Source organism: Aptenodytes patagonicus, chromosome Z (genome assembly GCF_965638725.1).
Source record: "Aptenodytes patagonicus chromosome Z, bAptPat1.pri.cur, whole genome shotgun sequence".
In the NCBI taxonomy this organism is placed as follows: Eukaryota; Metazoa; Chordata; class Aves; order Sphenisciformes; family Spheniscidae; genus Aptenodytes; species Aptenodytes patagonicus.
This window is the reverse complement of record NC_134982.1, coordinates 42,781,083-42,797,617: the sequence shown is the minus strand read 5'-3', so window position 1 is coordinate 42,797,617 and position 16,535 is coordinate 42,781,083. Positions and strand designations below refer to the sequence as shown.

General features: G+C 37.2%; 1 protein-coding gene across 3 annotated transcripts in view; it reads left to right on the top strand.

The window, feature by feature from the left end:
- Positions 1 to 16,535, top strand: part of PRUNE2 (prune homolog 2 with BCH domain) — a 151,721-nt gene that overhangs the window by 75,667 nt on the left and 59,519 nt on the right. For all 3 annotated transcript variants that reach the window (XM_076361606.1, XM_076361605.1, XM_076361604.1), the window contains exons 7-8: positions 8,418 to 8,576; positions 9,576 to 16,122. In XM_076361606.1, the coding sequence (XP_076217721.1) occupies positions 8,418 to 8,576; positions 9,576 to 16,122 (6,706 nt within the window). The remainder of the gene's footprint in view (positions 1 to 8,417; positions 8,577 to 9,575; positions 16,123 to 16,535) is intronic.

The following is a 16,535-nucleotide window of genomic DNA, read 5'->3' as shown; positions in this document are numbered from 1 at the left end:
ACAAACCATTGCAATGAGTGTGTGGAACAGGAAAGAAATCTCTTAGTATTCCCTCTTTGACAAAAGGGTATGCAAAGAGCCTGAATGGATGAATGGTTGATTAATTTTGCCACAAATTTTCTTGACAGGCAGAAATGTGTTTTTGCGTTACCATGTTTGCATGGGAATTATTTTGTAAGGTATGAATTATTACATATAAACTTACACCTGAGACTTAGCTGGCTAAAATAGACAGCTCCTGGTCAGTATATATATGGTTGTGATGCTTCTTACGTTTTAATTCATCACTCTGGCAAGTCAGCCTTTTGCTTGTTACCACTTGCTAATCAGTCAACAGTGAAATCAAATATTGTATGTGATTAAATGAACCTTGTAACTGAAGTGGTAGGCTATGTCTTTTTCAGTATTTTTTAATTGATTTACAAGTTATGGAAAAATCAGATGGAAGTTCTTAACCTAGGGTCAGAAAGCAGAATAATATCAGGGAGAATAAAAAAGTGTATCATATGCTATGTCCACATGGCCTATTGATTAGTAAGACACAAAAATAGTGTTTCTCCTCTAAGTTTCTGAGGTAAATAATGTGTTACATTGTATATACTACACTGTACTTTAGTATGGAGATTTTTCCTTTTCATTTTGTACGTATTTTGTACAGGTGATATTTGCTTATAAATGTGCTGCTTAAGCAGGTCCCTGGATTCCTTTACTTTTAGGCTTTGGATACACATACCTGTGGTTTAAAAATAAGAGACTTTCCTTTCCATGCAGTTCGCTCCAGAAAAATATGTACGTAACTTCAGCCGTTAAAATGACCTGGAGGGAGTACATCTTAACATAGTGCAAGTACATTTCTCTGTACTTCCCTACTTGCAGCAAAAGTCGTGCTGTTAGGGTAGCAAGTTTTCTAGTTTGTCCCTTTAATTATTTTACAGAGGCAGAGTTTTAAAGACACACTTGAAAAAGGAGGTGGCATTTAAGCCTTTATACTTGAAAATCATATCTATATGTTTTGCTGTATTTTGTATTTTTAACAACTCCAAACTACTTATCCTTCAACTGCCAAAAATTATGAAAAATGGCAGCTTTATCCTTATCAGTCACAATTTTCTTATTACAGGAAACATCCATTAAGAATGAGACAAATTACAAGTGCTTTGAATTTCTTCCCTTGAAGATGGAAATAAATAAGTGCTTTCACCTTTATCTCACTAGACTAGATGATGTACATCCCTTCTTTGATTCCTGTGCTGCTGTGAAACCTTTTTTCTTCTAGATTTTGTGGTCACGGCCATCTAATATTATCATGTCGTTCCAGCGCACACCACAACAGTATGCACACCATTACCTATGTTTGTTTTTGTCTTTAGGCTATGCACTTAATGTTTATCTCATGCAGTAGCGGCAGCACCTTCACAGGACTTCCTCTCCAGCCCTTCTGATCTATTACATTCTTTGAGTGAATGTGCACAGACCCCACCAACACCAGGGAGCATTTTTGACTGTTGTATTTCAGGCAGTTAGTTGTGCACCTCAGTAGTCAGGGGAGGCTGCCTTGCTTATGGATAAGAATTTGTGTTCCTTCAGGTGGGTGGCAGTGATGGCCGCTGAAGGCAGGTATTCCAGCCAGAGGAAGAATGTTCTAAGCTAAATGGGCCATTATGATATCCTTATGTTACATGGATATCATAATGTCTCTTAAGATACATGGAGACGCTGAATTCAAAGCTGTCTCAGCTAGCTCTGAAAATGTAGAATAATGGAACTGAAGTTTGGCTGTTTACCTGAGCAACTTTTTTTTTTTTTTTTTTTTAATTTTATGGATCAGTCGAGGCTTTCCAGTCTTTCCTGTGTGCTGTGCTAAATACATATAGAACATGGTCATCTTTATAAGTTCTAGCTAAACACAGATTAAAATGGACAAGCCTGAATTTGAATACACAGAATTTGTACTTCTATCAAGTGCAAGTAAAACTTGTTTAGCTGTAATCGCAATTCATAAAGAGTGGATCGTTGTTAAGACACACTATCATAAAATGTACCAGTGCTGTAGAAAAGGCACTGTTTCCAGTGTGAAACTGGCTAAACACACTTTCGTTGAACAAAGCATGATAATTTCTTTTATTATGGATGAATTCTTCTTTCTTCTTTGCTTTATTTTTTTTAAGTTATTCTGCATTTAATGAAAATAGACTGTAAAAACACAGCCATCACCTATAGAAGGGGAGTGAGATCAGTGCTAAACAGGCATTCATCACTTTATTCTATACGCAGTGTTTCACAATGCTATAGAATTTCCTGTTTAAATTTCCTTCTAAGTTAAGCTCGGGATGCCTAAAGTTAAACGTAAGGTGTGACTGGGGTCTCCATAGAGCAGGGTAGCACAAGCTCTCAGATGCCCATTCTCCTGCTCTTCAGTTTAGGACCTAATACCTATGTCTCTTCAGAAACTTTAGACAGCAACCCAAAGAAAGAATTAGCTGCTATTTTTGTTCTTTTCAGAAGACTGGTAACTATCGGTACAGCAGAGCTGCTATTTCGTAGATTGAAATACACAACAGAAAAATGCAATCTTTACTTACAGAAAAGATGGTGAATTTTGTATAGAGCATTTTCACCAGTGGTGTTGATACAAAAAAGAGGTAAAATAGTGAATATACTTGTCTGTGTTTCTGGAGTCTTATAAACACCATACTGTTTACACTGTTTTTTCCATTTTTAGTGACCTTACCTGAAAACTTTTATAAAAAATTGAGTCTTTTTCTGCTTTTTTGCCTTTTTTTTTTAAAGGAGGGGGCTTCTAGTAATTAGCTGGATTTACAACAAATGGCACACAGACTGTTAGCTCTGCATGTGTGCTATAACATTGGTGTTTACCCTATTATATTGCAATTTAAGTATGTCATAAAGTTTTATCAGTGATCACATAGAAATAAACTGGAATTCAGAAGTACTGACCATGAAATATTAAGAGAATACAGTGTGAAGCAGTAGGTATCGACTTCTGTATTGTGATAATTGCTTTGGTTGTGAAAATTGTAATGGGATACAGTGATATTCCTCATTTATATTTTGTGATGGTTGGGTATTTTTAGCAAATGAGTTGTCAGCAGAAAGGCTTCATTAGACCCATCAGGGTATCTGCCCATGAATAACGAATCCCAAACTGTACTGACAGTTTCCTTGAGCCAAAATGATGGAGCACCTCTGACAAAAGCCATATTGTGCTCTCCATGTGACGAGTGTGAAGAACAAAAGAGACAGTTTGTTCTTAATTTGGTCAGGTTAATATTGACACAGTTAGCTTAGAAGAATCAGAAGTGTGTGTAATGTACATTTGCAGTGATCACTTGGGTAATTGGCTGTTGGCTTCATGAATCAGAAAGTGTTGCTAGAGATGGAGAAGTTACAAATTCTCTTTCGATATTTCTTGGAGATTTCCCTTCTTTTAAAGGATCATCCATGTTTGTAGTGGTGTTAATTATTCAATTAACAAAAGAGGTTCCTATAAGAAAATGGAGTTTCAGAGAAAGAAGTTTCACAACAATATACAGCCTACATAAAATGGTATTTCTCAACAGAAATACATAATAACTGAACAGTTCATGTTCAAAAATCCTTCAAAAGTCTGTGGATTTCTTGAACTTTCTCATTCTGTTTAGCCAGATGATAAAAAAAATTTGTCATTTCAGAATGTTCACCATGTTGTTATGTTGTAGCATTGTATAAAATATTTATATGCATTAGACAAAGCAAATGCACAATTTTATGACAAATGCTAAGACACTAAATTTCTCCAGTATTAATATTGCTGTTAACTATGCATTTGCATTGCATTTGCAGAATATATTTACTACTAGATTCTATTTATTTCAAGTATATTACATTTCAAATATACTTACAGTCCATTTTTTTATTATAGGTTACTTAGAGGGCATTACGACAACTAATAATGTTTAGATATGCTGTTTACCTGCTGTACACTATGTAAATATTAATTAATATTTAAGACAGCACATGCTAATAAAGTAAGGAAAAGTAGTATAAAAATGAATAGCTGACTGACCTTTGTCATGGTTTGGCTGTATGTCAGTGTATTTCCTACTATATTAATTCATCAACAGCATATTTTACAGTGCTTGTAATTAATTTGGGATGTAGCAGCTTAACTGTTGAAATCATTAGCATTTTTTTATTCCTGAAGGAAATGTTTTATTTTCTGTTAATGTTTACAATACATGCAACATTCTGGTTGTTTATTTAGGTTAGCAAATTTGTGGAAGAGTCCATATGTCTACCATGTCTTTTAATATATAGTCTTTGGTAATTTACAAGAGTTTCTTGTTTGCAACTGTTTTTATTTATTTGAATGTTTGAATGCTTGTGAAGGGAGTATCTGAATTGTGTTGTTGGTACTAGTTTAAAAGAGTAAACTTTATGGATGTTAATTAATGTTATAATTAATAATATATTTAATGTTATTAATACTATTTATTAACATTAATGAAATTACCTTTGCTTATTTTAAAATTAATAATTTATATTTTGATTAATAGTCCAGTCAACCAAAAAAATTGATGACATAGAGTCATGATGCTGTAAGACATGTAATCTGATCTTGCTTTTATTCAATAGTTTAGTCAACAGCATTTTCCAGCAAATTTAGTCTTTAACCTATTCTTTTAACGAGGTCCGTTTGCCTTGTGTTTCATTTCTGGATGCACTTAGTGAAGTAACAACTTAAGAGAAACATTTATTGTTGATAAATAAAATGACTGTTTATGGAAAAATTGAGTAACACGTCAGGTATTATTTTAATATTAATTGTTGCTTAGTAATAGTAATGTGAGAAGCTTGTATCTTATTCCTCATGGCACAGAATGAATAGGGTCTTGGGTTTTATACCTTTGCTGAATAATGACTTTTTTGTCAGAAAGTTTTCTCATTGACAGGCTATGGGGAAAAGTAATAAATGGGGTGTGATCAGCATCATTTTGCTTGACTTGGACTGTGTTCTGACGTGCCTTAATGACTTCCTCAGTGTTATTGTTGATTGGATGTCACTGTAAAACATCTCTTGCCCTCTTGCACTTTTAAATCCTCAGATAATTTGCATGCTTTCTTTAAAGATATTTTCTTTCAATGTGGTGTATGGTGCTGGCACACCTAAACCCATTCCCGCGCTGCTCTGAGCAGCCTCTCATCAGTTGATAGTGTTTTGCACCAGGCGACGATGATCCATTATGATCCCAGTGAGAAAAGCATGTGAACTCTGGGAGGTATCTTTTAAAACACTGTTTATTAGAGCTAACATTATAAGGAGAAAACATTATAGATAATCCTACATCCATTTAGGTGCTGGGAACCCTGAGGGGTGTAGCATTGAATAAGCCTCCAATCCATGCACAGCATGCTGGAGACACCCTGTTCATAGAAGAGATTTCCACCTTTTGGTCATTTTAGCTATTAAAGGATTTTCTTACAAGGAAACAAGTCCATTCCTCATTTCTACTGTCAAACAGAAAGGATGTTCATATGAGAACTTGTTGCTGCACTTTTAGATAAAGGCAAGGACACACAGGTGATGTAATTGCTAGTACCAAGTGGATGCTGCCTGCAGGCTTCTCTGGTACAGTTAGCTGGCCAAGTTTATTCTGCGCCCAGGGAATATGTGTAGCACAACACAGCCCAAAGGCCAAGCTGGATGTGAAGCACAGAGAAAAAAACATGTAGTACATAACTGATCTCCTTCTGCAGCTTATACCCAATGGAGAGGGACAGGTAGCCTGCTCAGAGTTAATCTTTGTGCTTCTCTCAGTCATCAACATGCTGAGAACCTCAAGAAGAAAAAATACACACTCTGAATAACAGTAAGTTTGAGAGCATGGAAGAAATGGAGAGAACCTCAAGTAGCTGGATCAGGTAATTATGTAGGTAGTACAGATCCATTATTGTTTATGTTAATGTGGCCCAATGTGAAGCTCTCCGGTCCAATTGCTCCACCAGGGATACGTGCTTGACAACTTCCCTGCTTACAGCCGCAGGCTACTGGGTCACCTGCTGCTATAGCAATTCCTCAGCGTTGCTCTTGATCGTATGACGTAAGTTAGCAAAAAACAGGGCACAGGGCAAATTCAGATTTTAGCACCTTCAGGGGCTTTACCGTGGCCATTTATATCTTTAGTTCCTGCTCTGACTGGTAGTATTGACCTTTCATTGTATGGCATTTGGTGCCACACCCTTGATGTGGTAACCATTCCCACCAACAAACAGCTGCTAGCATGTGAACATTGTATCTTGTTCTATTCTATTCATGATCTTGCTCTATGAGGCCCTAGTGGTCCTTGGCTTTAAACTCTAGAAATATACCTCTGATTGCCCTGCATGCACATATTGACTCTCCAGTTGGCCATGGTTGTGACAGGGGAGTTTTCCCTTGCCATGTAGGCAGGTTAAGAGGTTCCTCCCTCAAAACACTGCAGAAAGCAGGATTTTTGGCACTCCCCAACCTACCACTTTGTGAGTGCCAAATGCGGGCTGAGATGATCACAGATATTATCTCGGTCAATGTCACTTTCATGAGGCTTCCAGTTCAGTCACGTGATTTTAACAGAAAATTTCTAATTCCTTGCATTTTCAGCTGATACAAGCAAAATAGAAGATAAAGTATCATGAGGCTTGAAGGCTGGACATTTTTTAGAATGTTCATTTATTTACCTTATGTACCTTATGTATAAAACACCTTGCAAGACTAGATCCTTGATTGGTCCATGTCCTTCCCTGGGACCTCCCAATCTTCTTGAATTGGCTGTGAGTGGGTAACTGAGATAAGGAGTTATTGGGATTTTCAGATGGTTTTGAATCTGCTCTAGCTCAAATTTTTTATGCGAATAGATTTTAATTATTCCAACTGCAGTTAGGAATGGGATAACTGAAGCAACTTTTCCATGCTTAAGCACATTTTGGTACTTCTTCTAATATACCCAATACTTGAGTCTTCAGAACCCAGAAAAATGTTACATGCAAACCTTATTCGCCATAATTCCTCACCATAACCCCCTATTCAGATTTCATATCTGAATGTCCACCAGTAAACTAACAGCTGACTTTTGTTTGTGCATTAATTTGCATGAATTTCACATAAAACTCATTTTTAGGTGCTATGTGAACATCAAAGTGGAACTTCATCTCTAATCTCGGAAAAGAATCTACTTCCAAAGCATTTGACAAACAGATTTTTTTGTTTTAAGTTTAACTTACAGGGAGGGAGACACATTTTGTGGACACATTTGAGTAGATTAATAAATAGTATTTGTATATATGTAACCAAAACAGTAATTTATCAGGTAGGAGACAGATGCAGGGGAATAACATGCCAATCTGTGTATACAGTTGTGTTGTGTTCATGATGAACTGCTGTTTATTCAAGGCCAGTGTAGCTTGGCAGTATCAGAAGAACTATTAGCTAGAAGATGACAAAAAATTATCTCAAATACAAATAGCAGAAACATAAAGGAGAAAATAAAATTTCTAAGACTTTATTTACTGGCAGTTATCAGAACTAAGGACTGAAGAGAGAGACATTTATGCTTTGTGCGTTATGTCCCCAGGTGAGAAAGAGGGATATATGGTTTATGTTGCAAAATCTAGATAATTCAACATTGGGCTAGTTCAAGTATAAATAAGAATAGGAATGACAATTGCAGTGTTTACCTCCTACTTATTTGGTGTGGGGTGTGTGTTAAAATAAGCATGTTTTTTGAAACAAAGATGTTTTAAAAGTAGTTTGTCTTACTCTGTCCTTATTTCGGGGGGTTATTGTTTTGAAGACTTGCACAGAATTCAAAGAGCAGGAATAAAGGAATCTAAAGGAATAATCCATGGTAAAATTGTATACAATCATGTAACATCCTAATGGATACATATAAAGGGCTGCAAAATTAAGTTAGCACATACAATTTCCTTTTAAGTGCTTGATTTTGCACCCCAATACTATTATTTTAACATCTATTATTTTAAATGAAATATTGACATGACAAATTTCATAAAATATTTTTATTTTTCTATCAAAAAAGGGGGTTTATTCAAGAAATAGCAGTAGCCCAATACTTTTAAGCAACCTTGCAATAGCAAATAGCAGGAACAATAAGAATTCTGTTTCAGCAGCGGTTTCAAGACGGCAAAACCTACACTTAGTATTTTAGCAATCTTCAGAAATAGAAGTCCATTACTGTGCTGTGAGACTGGTTCTTGATTTTTTTTACGCACATAGCTGTTTTGACAAATGGAATGGAATTCTGTTGCCAGTTACAGACACTGATGCTTATTAATGTTTCTAGCTATTTTCGCCACAGATTTGGATGGAAAGAACAAGGAAAAGATGCTGACATTTCTTTTAATTTCTTACCGTATTGCAGGACTGCGTGTTACACAGGAGTCTCATTGGTGATCTGAAAGCATTCATAGATAAATATGGGTTTGATGTACTTGTCATTTTGGCCAACTGTTTGTCAGATGAGAAGCAAACGAAACGACAAATAGCGGTATACTCGGAAAACTTAGAGCTAGGCAATCAAGTAAGTACCTGGAAAAAGAATCAAATAATGTCTTTCCTGAAAAAAATGTTTTTTTAAAGTAGTATATACCAAAGTGTTGAATAATTAAGTAGGATCAAAAAGTAGCAACAGTTGACTGGCAACTGAGTAGCTATTTGAAATGGCTGCATTATTTATATGATGCAAAATAAAACATTGTGATATTTATGGTTGTTTCAGACCAGCCTAATAGAGAAAGTGTATGGTTGCAAGAAATACAGAAAAAGACAAGATTTTTCAATTTAGCTAAAACAGAATGATCTTTTTTTTTTTACTAGTTTTGGCTTGGTTTTCTATTGTGATCTACACAAATGAGTCTTTGGCAGTGAGGGACGAGCAAACACATTGTAAATGGTAATGACCAGAACTCATCTATGTGTATGTTATAGCTAAAGAATTTAAGCTCTGAAATGAAGCCAAATTATTACTAGGATGTTCATTTATCCAAAGCCGGGTGCTGTCCACTGTTTTGACTATATTTGTCCCCAAATGGATGAAATCATCTCAATGGCAACCTTTTGAACCTTTTTCTCAGTCTTAAAAACTTCTGATTTTAGGGACAGGTGGCTAAATGACGCTATTGCTTTCAAGGTCAATATAAATTTATTTATTTTATGAATCTCATTATCCCATTCTAGAAATACTTTTCTCATGTACCCTTACATATTTCACTCAGATTTCTTAAGGCAACAACTAAACATTTATTTGGGTTTTCTTTTACTAATGAAAAGTGAACATGTAAGTCAAATGGTATAATTTCAAGTAAATATTCTGACCAATTATATAATACATATTTTGTATTGATCTTCTATTTTAACACTTTATCTATTTAGGGATCATAATAAGGCTGTTACAACGAAATGGCCAAGAAATAGATTAATAGGAATAGATAGATATGGCTGTGTTACATGGTGAAGTAGTCAATATGTGCCTTTACGCCCATGGTTGCAATGGCTTTTGAAACATCTTATTTTTCAATAGATCTGCTGTGAATTAGAAGAATGTCAGAATCCTTGTTTGGAGCTGGATCCTCTAGAATGTGGATGTGACCAAATTCTCATTTATCATCAAGAAAATTCTTTGGTGACCTGTCATCAAATTTTTCTTCTAGTTAAGGAAGTTCTAAATAGAAGACAACCAGAAATGGTATCAAACAGTAGAACTTCTTCTACTGAAGCTGTTGCTGGAAGTGCTCCACTTTCACAAGGATCTTCTGGTATTATGGAGTTATATGGTTCTGATGTAGAACCACAGCCCAGTTCTGCCAATTTTATAGAAAATCCTCAAGATCTAAATGGATCTATGCAAGCCCATGTTGATGTTAATGTAGACCTTGTGAGTCCAGACAGTGGATTGGCTACCATTAGAAGCAGCCGGTCTTCCAAGGAGAGTTCTGTTTTCCTTAGTGATGATAGCCCTGTTGCAGAAGGTGCTGCTTCCCATCACAGTCTTCTGCCTGGCTTTGATTCCTATAGTCCTATTCCTGAAGGAGCAATAGCTGAAGAACAAAAACCTCAGTCTAGAGGCAATAGTGATAACTTTGATCTTTTCAATTTTGATCTAGCACCCGTGATTACAGCTCCATCCGAGTCATCTTCTCATTCTGTTGATTGTTCCCCAGCAGACGACTATTTCCTTCATAGTGATTCATCAGAAGGCCAACAACTCACTGTGCAGAAAGAACTTGATGAGGCAAACCTGTTAGAAAATGATGCAGCAACTTATTCAACTGACTTACTTATGACAACAAATGAGGAAGACAATTTAGCTGAATTTGATGAGAATCCAGGAGAAATGTGTGAGAAAACTTCAAATTTGATCGATTTAGTTGAAGGTGATTCTTCTTCACCAGAAATGTTGAAATCTGCTGATTCAAGAATTCCACCAACTCCTATGAACAGTCTTGTAGAAACTTCACCATTAGATAATGGGCAGCCTTTATTTTTCCCACAAGATGTCATAAAAAAAATTAATGAAATAGATGGCACAAATTATTCTCAGTCTCGTGTTAGATATGGGAGCTGGTGGGATGGCTTTGACCTAGAGTCCAGAAATGCTGATACATGGAGTTCAGGTGAGCAGGAATCTGTATTTCAGAGCCCTGTCTTATGGAAGGATTGTAAAGAAAGTCCCTTGCTACGAGAACATATTGATAGAAGAGCCTCAGATTCTGTATTCCTCCAAAAACAGCCAAAGCAAATGGAATACATGAGAGCAGGTCTGTGGGATAATCAGTTTAAACAAGATAATTGGAACCACGAGAATCAAGAGAAAAACAGTGAACATTCGTGTTTGCCAACTGCTTCTTTAGAGGAGAAAAAGCAAGAACCGGAGAGCTTTACTGACCCATGGAAGGTCAGTCAGCCGACCCCTATGATGTCAGATGCATGGTGTAGTGGTGAAGGGAAAGGTAGTCAGCTAGCTGGAGACTCTTATGAAGTCTGGACTAAGTTTGATGCAGGAGATATTGCTAGATCCTCAGAAAATGTATGGAACATGCCCAAACGGGACAGACAAAAAAAATCAGTGAATATTCCTGAGGAATGGCCCGTGTCAAAAACTAGTTTATCAGATTCTTCAGAAGTCACAGTGGACAATGAGACTGAAAATCCACCTATCCAGGTATCTCCAGAAGCCTGGGATAAAGAAAAATATTATTCAGTAGAAGAATATGGAAAATCTGAAAATACAAATTCTGTTTTCAACAATATGCAAAATAATTCCAAACTGCAAACAGAGGAAAAAACTGTATTTGGTGATCCTAAACATAGACCAAAACAGTTTGAAAATATAGAGACCTGGAATATGTATGACAAAAACATCAAGAAAGAAGTAACAGAAGTAGTGGTGCCATGGGAGGATACCTTTTTGTATAAACACTCAGATCTTAGTTCATCAAACATAGGTGAAGATTTAGTTGTTTCTCCACCAGACACCAATTATTCAACATCTGATTCATATATATCACCTACATATGTGGAAGACGAAAGAGAAAATGAGGACAAAGATTTTGATGAAGAAACAGTTATTGATAAATTGATAAACCCAAATTTGTCTGAGCCAAAAGGACTTGGGAAAGCAAATCAGGAACCATTATCTCCTAGAAACATGCCTTTTTCAAGTGCCGGAAACACAGACATCTGGAACGCTCCCCTAAATAATGTCACCCAGTTACAAGAAAGAAATTCTGAAATTACTGCTCTTTCTGCCTCTGCTAAACCTTTCCTTAATTCAGAACAAACAGCTAACCAATGTTTTTCAACTGAGATACATACCAGTGAAAATAATTTTTCTATATCTGAAAACAGAAAAATAACACCGGTATACAATCAAACAGTGAATGACTTATCACCACCACAGAACGAATTAAATACTAGACAGACTGCAGCTGAAAATGTAGAAACAGTGAGCAGTGTTCCTGTAGAAGACACAGACACATCTACAGCAACTTCAGACACTGGGAATGGTTTGGATCTGAAAATATGTGACTTAGGGAGTGAGATACTTAGTAAGAAGGCAGCACAAAACACTGCTTATGTTGATGAAAAGCTGGATAGTCAGGATTCAGTGCAGCAGCCAAACTCGTGGAGTTTACAGAGTGAACAGGGTTGTGAGGATGGCTGGGACAATGCCATTGTCATCTCTCAGGAAGAAAAAGAGGAATATAAAAGCACAGATGAGACAAGTGGACAGCAAATGATTAGTGACATTTGTAATAAACCACTGCAAGAGGACAGTGAATCTTCATGTAACGCAGATTCAGAAGAAAACATGTCAACAACAGAAGTTCCCAGCTCCCCAGAAAAAATGAGGAATAGTGTTAGTTGGGAAGCGTTAGTCACAGAGAATGAGTCATTTTCCAACCAAAGTAATCCAGTTAGTCAGGAAGAGAGGAAAGACTTGTTGCAGAATAATGCAGAATCTTCTTCAAGTACTTCTGAGGAAGGCAGAAATTATCAATCTTTTGATGACTCCAGACCACAAAATTACAATTATAGTGAAACATCACAGCTGCTTTCTGAGAAAGCTGAAAAGGAGACTACAGTGATAGAGGATGCAACAAGTCCTGAGATGGAAAGTATCTCTGAAAGTTCTGATAAGGGTAGTGATAATCCTGAAAATAATTCTTCTAAAATGCCCAGAAGCTCAGGCATCTGGAATGACTCTGGAAAGAGTGCTTGTCACCTAGCCACATCAATTCCTTTGATGAATGAACCACGAGAAGTGCTGGGAGAAGTGAAAGGGAGTATACGTGAAGTGGTTCCTAACCATCCAGGCATTTGTAATTCTGAGTTAGTATCTTTCAAAAATAGCTCAGAACTGAACAGCACTCCTGAAAAGTCTTTCACAGATGAGTTTAAAAAGAGTCCTCCTTCTGGATATGTCAGAGTTCCTGACATCACAGATATGTCTGTGGTGGAAAATTCATTTTCATGTGAAATAGGTTCTGGGAGAAATGAAAACTCTGAAAATTTAGAACCTGCCCATAATGTTTGTGGAGAGCCATGTGTAATACTTAATGACAGTTTTCCCCAAACTACTTGGAATTCACAACCATGTGAAGATTTGCAATCTCCTGGAACAAGTCCTGAGGCAAGTGAAGTCCTTGAAATGGCAAACACCACAAGTAGCCTTTCAAAGGATATACAGATCAAAAGTTATTTGGAAGAAGATAATGTGTGGAGTGATTCAATAAATGATTATGTACACTCAAGTGGAACAAGTCCTGATTTAAGTGATGGATCTGTGAACGTGTGGGGTGACCTTCCAGTTGCCAGTCATCACAAAAGAAGTAGGGATATGTGGGATATTAAAAATAATAAAAACCTTGAAGATGCTTGTAAAAGGACTGAATTTGGGAATGAATGTGAAGGAGAACTTGAACCAAGCACTGAACAGAACAAAGTTCCTAAAAGCTTAGATTTTTGGAATGCCCATGTAGATGATGATACTGTATCTTCTTTATCAAGTCCTGACATAAATGAGGATTCAGAGAATTCAGAGGCATGTCCAGAAGTTATTCATGAAGATTCCATGTACGAAAACAAACAGAACAAAGCATCTGAAACTGGAGAGGATTATGCTCAATCCAATGCAACAAGTCCTGAAGCAAATGAAGACAGTTTAGATGGAAAAACTAAGGTGGGAGAGGAGGTCCAGGTAGGCATCTTCAATGAAAATCCCGAAACAATTAAAGCTGGGAAAGTATTGCAGGAGGACTTGACTATAATGGAGCGAAATGAGACTTCTGAATATTTAGGTCACTGTGAAACACTTCAGAAAAAAGTCCAAGTGAGTATTTTCAGTGAAAAAACAGGTATCGGAGAAGACTCATATTTGTATCAAACAAATGAAGATATGACACTGACTTTTCCTGTTGGTGATAAAGAAGAGTATTCTTCAAAAGCTGTAGATATGTGGAGTATGTCATTGGAAGCTGATTTAAGAACTGATCCAAAATCCACAGTAGGATCATTTGGTTTTCCAGATGACAGTTCAGAATGGTGGAATTCACAGTCTTCTGGAGAAAAGCAAGTGGAAGATCAGTACTCTGTTTCAAGTCACTCTGCAACAAACCAGTTAACAAATAGTAAGGAGGACTCCTGGGGATCAGCTTCACAAGATGAAGAACTAACAGAAGCACATTTCACTAATGCAAGTAATGATGGAAATCAGCCTTCCTCCCTGTGCTGTGATGAAAAAGAAAATGAAAGGCTAGTACATCCTATGAATATTCCTGATAGTAAAATAAATCAAGACACTGTGCAGTTCAAACAATTTAATCCTTTCATACTGGATAAAGAAGAAAGGGGCTTGAAAGAGCAGTGGTTTCCTACAGATGAGGAAGATCAACTGACTCCACAGAATCCTTTTTCGGATGGGGAACGAGGTATGCCAGATACATCAGTTCAAGAAATCACTGTACTGGATCTACCAAAAGACAATGAGGGAAATGCAAGTCTCATTCCTCAAGAACAACAGCGGGACACCTGTGAAAGATTAGAAGTGTGCAACTCCCTGCCAGGTGCTTTCACTGTAGAAGACTTATCTTTTGAAATGACAGAGAAGTCAAGTCCAGGGTGGAGTATATTAGTTCCCCAAACTGCACTTATCCCAGATATTTTACAGCGTAACACACAAGAAAGTGATCAGCTGTTTTCAATGGAACCTGACCTGTGGACTAGTGCTGAGCAGACTGTCACTTTGAAATCAGATGGTGAAAATCCTGATATATTAAGTCACTGTGACCAAGACAATAGTTCAGAGACATCAAGCAGTCCTGACCTGTGCCAGGAGTATGAAGCTAAGCATGCCTTTATCCCATCTTCTCAGATTGGGGTGGAGCCTGAAGACAAAGATAGTCAGCCAATTCACGCATGGTCAAATATGAGTAAAGAGGCAGATTTTGATTCAAAATGTCAATTAGTAATGCAGAAGGTAGAGACACGGTCTGAAAGTGGTAGCCCCCAGGACTATGATCAGGGAAAGACCGATGAAACCTATCAGCTAATCTCTTCTAATACTCAGGAGCCTCCTGAATTTGCAATTTTGGAAGAATATGGTCTAGAAAATAAACTTGTTACTGACCCAATTGAGTCGGTTGAAATTACCAATGAAGTTTTAGAAGTTTCATCCTTAGATCTGAAAGACACGTTCCATGAAAGTTTTACTCCTGCAAGCCATCAAGGAACACCAACTGATACAGCTCAAATAGTGACCTCCCAAATGCATTTGGTTCCCATGGATTTCACTCTACCTGATAGGGCAGAACAAAGCTTAAAAGAAATTAGGGCCTTGGCTGAAGTTGGAAAATGTTCTGGCATTGACCATACAGCAATAACTGGTGATGAGCTAGACATGTCAGAAGAATGTGTGGACGAATCTGAGAGAGGGGTAGAACATAACATCAGGAACACATCGGTGACTAATGTCCCGGCAAGCATGTCTGGTGGCATGAACATACTGGCAGTAGTAGGCAGTGAAGCAGCAGAAGAGGAATCAAAGGATAAACAGCTATTATTTCCCAAATCCTTTCTGCCTGGTGGTAATGAAGGCCATGAATCTGATTCAAATAATGAACTGGTTGATGACATAGCAAAAGAATCTGAAGATGTAATTGAAAATGTTGTTCCTGTGTTTAGGGAAATGCCCAGTGACCAGTCACCAGTGGTGTGTACTCCACCATCCTACGTATCTTTTGATGCTGAACCTTCTGACAGCAGAGAGTGTGCAAAGGATGAGCTCTTGTTACAGCAGCCTTTTTTTGACAGTGTTTCTTTGGAAAAACCTTTACCACTGCCAACTCCTTCGGAAGGTGCAGAAGGCATCCTAATGACCAAAGACGGCAGCATTAAAGATCAGTTGTCTGACAAATCCACAGAGTGCCTTCAGGAAAATCACACATCAGTACCTTCACTCTCCGAGCCTGAAGTAACTCTAGGAGCTTCTGGGATTTCGATAGGAAAATCTGAAGCAGAAACAACTGACCTTGACTCACCGCCAGGTGGAGATAAAAGATCACCTGATGGTAAGAAAGTCTGCTTTCCAGAGCAAGTTCATAGGACAAAGAAAGAAGGAAATGTCTGGAGTATTGCTGCTGAATGATGAGGCTTTGAGTGAAGTTTGAAGTTTGTGTGTCTCCCTGATGTACAAAACTCTTGTACTTTGGGAAGACCTCTAGCATCACCCTTCTAGACAGATCTAAAGCTTTTAAACATTGAAGTAAGAACATTATTTCTGTTGTTTGTACAGGGCCTAGCATATGGGACACTGAAACATTTCTCCCTTAGGAATGATTACAGTGTTAATGTATAATCTTTAACAATTATAATGATGATGATGATGTTATAAAATTCAAGTACACATTAACAGAGCAAAGCAAACTGAGAAGAGCATTATCTCACTGTACTGATTTAAAGAAATCGTGGTGACTGAAATAGT